General features: G+C 33.2%; 2 protein-coding genes across 4 annotated transcripts in view; one reads left to right on the top strand and one right to left on the bottom strand.

Annotated features, from left to right (window-relative positions):
• LOC111444423 (biotin carboxyl carrier protein of acetyl-CoA carboxylase, chloroplastic-like) overlaps positions 1–1,330 on the bottom strand; it is a 5,602-nt gene extending 4,272 nt beyond the window's left edge. For 2 of the 3 annotated variants that reach the window (XM_023082523.1, XM_023082524.1), the window contains exon 1: positions 996–1,330. In XM_023082523.1, coding sequence (XP_022938291.1) covers positions 996–1,139 — 144 coding nt within the window. In that variant the 5' untranslated portion in view covers positions 1,140–1,330. The remainder of the gene's footprint in view (positions 1–995) is intronic. The other variant, XM_023082522.1, reaches the window with a different exon arrangement.
• Positions 1,331–4,788: 3,458 nt separating this feature from the next.
• Positions 4,789–8,106, top strand: part of LOC111444421 (reticulon-like protein B21) — a 5,055-nt gene continuing 1,737 nt past the window's right edge. Inside the window, exons 1-5 of the mRNA XM_023082520.1 lie at positions 4,789–5,538; positions 5,612–5,714; positions 5,791–5,865; positions 6,096–6,246; positions 7,874–7,943. Coding sequence (XP_022938288.1) covers positions 4,965–5,538; positions 5,612–5,714; positions 5,791–5,865; positions 6,096–6,246; positions 7,874–7,943 — 973 coding nt within the window. The 5' untranslated portion in view covers positions 4,789–4,964. The remainder of the gene's footprint in view (positions 5,539–5,611; positions 5,715–5,790; positions 5,866–6,095; positions 6,247–7,873; positions 7,944–8,106) is intronic.

The following is an 8,106-nucleotide window of genomic DNA, read 5'->3' as shown; positions in this document are numbered from 1 at the left end:
CCCCCCCCCCCCACACACACGGAGGCCCAGCGTCCTCGCTAGCACAGGGCCCGGTGTCTAGCTCTAATACCATCTGCAACAGCCTAAGCTCACCACTAGCAGATATTGTCCACTTTGGCTCGTTACGTATCGTCGTCAGCCTCACGGTTTTAAAACACATTTGCTAGGGAGAGGTTTTCACACCCTTTATAAAGAATGTTTCGTTCCCCTCTCCAACTTATGTGAGATCTTACAATCCACCCCCTTGGGGACCCAGCGTCATCGCTGGCACACTGCTCGTTGTTTGTCTCTGATACCATTTGTAACAGCCCAAGTCCACCATTAGCAGATATTATCCACTTTGGCCCTTATGTACCGCCGTCAGCCTCACGATTTTAAATCGCATCTCCTAGGGAGAGGTTTCCACACTCTTATAAGAAATGTTTCGCTCCCCTCTCCAACCAATGTGGAATCTCACAACCTAAAACCCACAACAGACGTGGAGATTTGAACCCATATAGACAATAGATAGAGATAAATCAACTCTACTTAACTGTGGAAATTCAGGGAAAGAAAGTACAAAATACTCAGAACTACTTACTAACTTATCACTAATTATAGTCTTTTTAATGGCTACTCAAAAGGTCCCACTTCCCCTTTCTATCCATAAGTATTTCCACACCTTTTAATGCTTTGGGAGCTTCTGATCGTATCCTTGCTTCTGTTCTCAAACTACAAACCATTGCAGAAGTTGTAGGATTTGGTTTTGTACACATTTCCAGTAATTTTACCCCTCAAATCATATGCATTTAATCTACGATTCTCTTTCATTCTTTTAAATCCCTTTCCAAAAGAATCCTCCAAGAACAGTCTTCCAGTCACAAACCCAATTAGCAGCAAGTATACATTAACCCACCAACGAATTCAAAAGAAACCCACAAATTCACAGACCAGGACAGTCATAAATCGAAACCCAACACAAAAAACGACTAGAATTGGCAGAAATTAGCACATACCCTGGTGAAGATTCTGAGTTTGGGGTTGTGGGGGAGTGGAAAAGACAAGGCGCAATGAGAGCTCTTGTGGTTGATACAGCGGCGAGCAAGAGATGGGCAGGTGGGGTTTGCCACTGCTGAAGCTGAAGTGACCGAGGAAGCCATTGGGTTTCAAGAGAGAGAGCTTAGGAGGGTCCGTCAATGGGGGGATGAAGGAAAGAGGAGGGAGTTGCAGGGGGCGGGTGGAAGAGGGTGGGACGTCGATGAAACCAATGAGACGGGCGAGTGGAAGATGAGATTAAGTCGCTCTCTCACTCGCCCTTTGCTGCCCTCTTACTCGAACCAACCGGCTCCTCTTCTTAGCTACCTACGAAAACATAACATTTGTTTTTTTCTTTTACTTTTAAAAATACATCAATTATTTTAAAAGTTATAGTATTACTCTTCGACGCGGGATCGTGAGAGGTTACATCCGAGCTAATAAAAAATTTCATTCTTTAGAATTTCGTCGTTTAATTATAAGCGAGGATGTTAGGTCTCTAAGAGGGGTGGATTTTGAGATCCCACATCTGTTGTAGAGGAGAACAAAACATATCTTATAAGGGTATGGAAACCTCTCCTTAGTCAATGCGTTTTAAAATCGTGAAGCTGATTGCGATACGTAATGAGCCAAAATGGATAATATCTTCTAGCAGTGGGCTTGGGTTGTTACAAATGGTAACAGAGCTAGGCACGGGGTGTTGTGCCAGCGAGGACAGTGAGCTTCCAAGGGGGTGGATTGTGAGATCCCACATAGGTGGGAGAGAGGAACGAAGCATTCCTTATAAGGGTATCGTGAGGTTAACGACGAGCTTCCAAGGGGGTGGATTGTGAGATCCCACATGGGTTGAAGAGAGGAACGAAACATTCCTTATAAGGATATGAAAATTTCTTCCTAGTAGACACGTTTTAAAATCGTGAGCCTAACGACATTATGTAATGGGTCAGAAAAGACAATGTCTCCTAGTAAACTTGGGTTGTTACACAAGCTTTCCACTTGATAAGAAACTTCAAGACGAACACACCTGTTCTCATTCTCTCTAACTCGAGCTAACACACCCATTCTCGTTCTCTCTAACTCGAGCTTGTTGATACATAACACGACTTCCCTGACACATTAACGATCTGCAACATTTAGTTATCAGTTTTGGTTACACGATTGTAGGAGCCGACCAAGTGATTCCCCTACCAATGGTGAAACTATGGAGGATATGGTCAAACCCCAAGAACCAAACACTAGCCATTCAAGTGAAACTTAACTCAATGAGGAACAGAGAGCTCAAATGGAAGGCATTAGACCAAGGCCCGCCGCTCGTTGCTTACTTGCTTGATTCATGTGCTTGCTTTGTGTCGATGACATTCAAACCAAGGGTGCACATAGGGCGAGGTGGGTTACAAAAATCTTTTGAATCAACTTGAATTTTGTGTTAGCTAGGTTGGTGACCTGAACAGCTCGAAGAGAACTCACAACTCAACTCAACTTTTTATTCTTGGGTTTGGTTAGGTTGAATCTGAATTCAAGTTAGCTAGATTGATGAATCGAGCAACCCAAATAAAATTCACAACTCAACCCAACTCTTTATTTTTAGGTTGGGTTATAAACTCTATTCGAATGGTTCTTTTAATATATAATTATTTTAAATCAATCATATTTATCTACCGTACACGTTACATTAATTATTAAAATCTCATAAAACTCAAACATCAAACATTCCACAAGTCATAATGCATCGTTAACATCAGTTACAAACGTCAAATATTCTTAATCTTTACAATAATTTTAAAAGTAGGGATCCATTGGATTACAGTCCTATTTTTGGGTTGATCGGGTAAATGTCAACCCCCGAACCAACCCAAATTTTTCGTTTTTTCCACAAATTCAACCCAACTCAAATCGAAAAAAAACCCTATTCTTAATTTTAGAAAAAACTTCCAACAATTATTCTATTTAATAATAATAATACCAACAACATGACATGAGGTCCACATCTATAATGGTTGCCACATTTTGCATTAATTAATATATATATAATTTTAAAATATAACTAAAAAAAAGTAAAGTAATTAAATTGTAGGTCTTTTGTTTTTCCAATGCAATATAAAGTGGTCAATTCCACATCTTCCTTTATTATGTGCACGTTTAATTATTAATTTAATAAATCTTTTTCCATCATTAATATATATATATTTTTGTAAATATTAGTTTTTAATTTTTATCATCCCAAAATATACATTTTTTATAAAATAATAATACAAGGGCAAAATCGACATTTTTATAAAATAAAATAATTCTTTTATTCGTTAATATATATATATAATTAATTACTGTTGAATTATGCTCGATCATACAAAAAAAAGTAAAAAAAAATTAATTAAAAATTATAATTTTAAAGGATGAAGATGGGATTTTTTTTAGTAAATTAATTGAATATGAAATTTATTAATAAAAACACAAATATCGAAAAGTAAATTAAATAAAAAGTGCCTTAATTATTCTCTCGCACGTTTAATTATTAATTATATTTCCCTAATTACTTTTATTTTTATATGTCGGTGGAATTCAACCGGGTGACCGTTGAGCACGGCCTATTACTGCCATTCCACCGCCCTCTGTCGGCCTGTCCCTGCCTTTTCCGCCGCTACACGTTCAACGGACACCAACTTCCAACACTGCAACTTCAGTCCTTTTTCGGTTCTCGAGTCGTAGCTTATCCGATGAATAGATAAATATTTAGATTTTCGCTCACGACGGTTGTTGTATATCAAAAACTTTATACACAAGATTTAATTCTTTAGAACGAGTTAGGAGTACGGTAACAAATCATGAGTTATTAGGGCTTTTTCGGTTTTCGAGTCGTAACTTATCAACTTGATCGATGGATAGATAAATATTTGGATTTTTTCTCACACCCGTGGTTCAATATCAAAAACTTATTACACAAAATTTAATTTTTTTAGAACGAGTTAAGAGTACGGTAACAAATCATGAATTATTAGGACCAGAATTGTACTCGGTGTTTGTGAGTTGGGTTAAGTCAGGTTAAGACATTTCTTAGACTCAATCTATCTGTTCCGAGTTGTCAATTTTTTTCGACCTGAATAATTTTTTTATTAAATAATAAACCCAACTCAATTCAATTGTTATTATTTGAATTGAAACGTTAATCCGTATATATATATATATATATATATATATATATATATATATATATTTCTTTTTAACTATTTAATTATGATCGGAAATAATTAAAATTTATTATTAATATATATATATATAATTATATAGTAAATAGAGATATATATTTTTAAAATTAACAATTAATCTAATTAATGGTAAGAAACGTATGAACTAACCTAACCATTTGAATCCGACTTAATTTAATATAAGTTCAACCTATGAATTACGTCGGGTTGATTAGACTTTTCGGGTGCTAGTTCATGGAATGATATTAACGTTTAGAAGTTAAAAGTAAATGAAGTAACAATGTCGTGGAAAATAGGAATTGGGTCGGGTTGATCAGACTTTTCAAAGACTCGTGCTGGTTCGTGAAATGATATTAACGTTTAGAAGTTAAAAGTAAATGGGGTGACAATGTCGTGGAAAATACGAATTGGGTCGGGTTGATCAGACTTTTTGAGGACTCGTGTTGGTTTGTGGAATTATATTAACGTTTAGGAGTTAAAAGTAAATGAAGCCACGATGTCGTGGAAAATATCGGAACTATAGATAATGAATCCGAATTTCAAACCCTAATAAACTAGTGTCTTAACGATTCATCCTATAAAATTTTAATATAAACAGTCCCTTCTTTTTCATCGCCATTTGGCATTCACCAACAGAGAATTCCCTGTTCTTCTGTTTCAAAGTAGTTCAGATTTCCTCTGACCGCCATTTTTACACCTTGAGATTGGTTTACAGAGGGTTTTTTTGTGCGTTCGTAGGCGGCGGCGATGGATTTGAGCCGGCGGAGAGCGGCGGTGGCAAGGGGGAACGTGGTGGCGGGGTCTGTCTGGGAAAGCAGAATCCGATTCGATGAAGTCCGTGGTGGGATTAGGGTTTTCAATGGAGACGATGAAACCGTCGAATGTAGGGTTCCGGCCGCTACCGTCGGGAGTGCAAGGAGGAAGACGTGGAAATCCGATGAGGGTTTTAACTCGATTCAAATCGCCGAGGAAAAACCAGAATCACCGAGTAGCGGCGATGAACAGAATCGGAAAACCCCGATTCCGTCTCGGAGATTGAGATCCAACAACAGTCCAAACAAACCGGTACGAATAACAGAGAGAAACTCAACGAGGAAGAAAATCGATCAGTCTCGAAAATCGGCCGTCGGGATTACCAAACCGCCGACGAACACAAACGGAATCAGAAAAATCTCCCCGGATAAGACGGTTTCATCTCCTCCACCTCAAGATTTCTTCGATGCATTCGAAGAGATTAAGAACGAAAGCTTCGACGTTAAGGAAATCAATTTTCCAGCCCAAGAAATTTTCCCGGGAAACAAACAGAAATTACAGAGACTAAGTGAGAACAGAGCCTCCCATTTTCATTACAGAATCTCAAAATTTAATTTCCTTAACTGTTTGATTTCTTGCAGTGGATTTGATAATGTGGAGGGAGTTTTCAAGATCCGCCATGGCATTTGGAGCTGGGAATTTGGTTATAGCCCTCTCTTATTTCATCAAGAACATGAACATCAGGTAAAAACAAAAAAAAACCCCAAATCCGCCATTGAAGAAGGGTTGTTGAGCTTTGTTTTGTTTTTCGAATTTGCAGCTTTATCAGTATGATTTCGCATATGGGTCTTGTTTATCTGGCTGCCATTTTCGTCCATAGCTCCATTTTTAGCAGGTGCTCGATCAATTTCGTTCTGTTTTGTTTAGCTTAAGCTTGTTTTAGGGAATGATCATGAGTTTATAAACATAGAATACTCTCTCCATTGGTACGAGGCTTTTTGGGAAAGCCCAAATCAAAGCCATGAGAAGTTATGTTCAAAGTGGACAATATCATACCATGGTGGAGAGTCGTATTCGTTTAACAAACCTCTGTTTTTGCATTTAATTTTCCCGGGAAAATTACAGGGGAAATGGAAAGGGAATCGATAGTGATGATGAACATTGTGTGGTTGAAGAAGAAGTGATTCGATTGGTTAGAGGGTTTGTTCCTTTCGTGAATGAATTGCTGCAAAATCTCAAGCCTCTGTTCCATGGAGATCCTTCTGCAACTTTGAAGGTAATATATATACTCTTAAATTTTCTATTTTCTTTACTCAATTACACGTTTTTTCCAACTAAAATTATTTTATTTAAAAAATATTTTAAAATTTTAATAGTATTTAAAATATTTCATTAATATCTTTCCTTTTTTTATTTTTTAAAAAGTTTTTTAAAAAATATACATAAAATTTTATAAATAATATTAACACTATGAACAAAAACCGTCTATCTACACTATATAGATTATTTTCGAACTTTTTAATGTTATTTTTGAAAATTCACGCATAATTTTGAAACGGGTTACTAACGTTAAAAATATTTTTAAAAATTGAAGCTATCCATGAAAATTCATACATATTTTTGAAATGTGTTACTAACTTTAAAAATATTTTAATTTTTTTTAAAAATTGAAGTTTATTATTAATGAAAATTCAGACATATTTTTAAAACGTATGACTAACGTTAAAAAGATTTTTAATTTTTTTTTTTCAAAATTGAAGCTTATTATTAATGAAAATTCATGCATATTATTGAAATGTGTTGCTAACGTTAAAAATATTTTTAAATTTTTTTGAAAATTGAAGCTTATTATTAATGAAAATTCATGCATATTTTTGAAACGTGTTACCAACGTTAAAAATATTTTTAAATATTTTTAAAAATTGAAGCTTATTATTAATGAAAATTCATGCATATTTTTGAAACTTATTACTTATGTTAAAAATATTTTTAAATATTTTCGATGATTGAAGCTTATTATTAATGAAAATTCATGCATATTTTTGAAACTTATTACTTATGTTAAAAATATTTTTAAATATTTTTAAAAATTGAAGCTTATTATTAATGAAAATTCATGCATATTTTTGAAACTTATTACTTATGTTAAAAATATTTTTAAATATTTTTAAAAATTGAAGCTTATTATTAATGAAAATTCATGCATATTTTTAAAACTTATTACGAACGTTAAAAATATTTTTAAAAATTGAAGCTTATTATTAATGAAAATTCATGCATATTTTTGAAACTTATTACTTATGTTAAAAATATTTTTAAATATTTTTAAAAATTGAAGCTTATTATTAATGAAAATTCATGCATATTTTTAAAACTTATTACGAACGTTAAAAATATTTTTAAAAATTGAAGCTTATTATTAATGAAAATTCATGCATATTTTTGAAACGTGTTACTACGTTAAAAATATTTAAATTTTTTTAAAAAAATTGAATTTATTATTAATGAAAATTCATGCATAATTTTGAAACGGGTTACTAATGTTAAAAATATTTTTAATTTTTTTTAAAAAATTGAAGCTTATTAAATTCAACAGTATTTTAAAAATATTTGTAAAAATTAAACGGCATTTTAAAAATATTTTTATAAGTGTAAGAATATTTTTAAAATATAGTATTCACCATCTTTGCCCGCCCAAAATTAATGTTAACGATATTTTAAAACATTTTTGAAAATTTAAGAATATTTTTATACGGAGATAAAAAGTAAAATTTATTGTTATCTTTTACCATTTTTGAAGAGGGTTAAAAATGGGCAATTATGGTAAGAAATATAGAAATATATGGTAAAAAGAAAGTGTAATAAATATTTATTAAAATTTAAAATTGTTTGGTAATTTGCAGATGGGCGTACTGCTGTTCGTGTTGGCAAAGTGGGGCAGCTTCATCACCTTTTGGAATATCCTCCAATGCGGTAAATTTTTCTTTTACCATCTTTTTTTCATCCACCTAATTTCACTTTCTTTTTTTAAAATAAAAATAAGCTTTTAAATATTGAAAGAAATAATTTTGTGTTTTTTTTTTTTTTTTTTTTTTTTTTTTTTTTTTTTTTTTTTTTTTTTTTTTTTTTTTTTTTT

The sequence above is a fragment of the Cucurbita moschata genome, unplaced genomic scaffold (assembly GCF_002738365.1).
Source record: "Cucurbita moschata cultivar Rifu unplaced genomic scaffold, Cmos_1.0 Cmo_Scf00006, whole genome shotgun sequence".
Lineage (NCBI taxonomy): Eukaryota > Viridiplantae > Streptophyta > Magnoliopsida > Cucurbitales > Cucurbitaceae > Cucurbita > Cucurbita moschata.
This window is presented reverse-complemented; position numbering and strand designations above follow the sequence as displayed.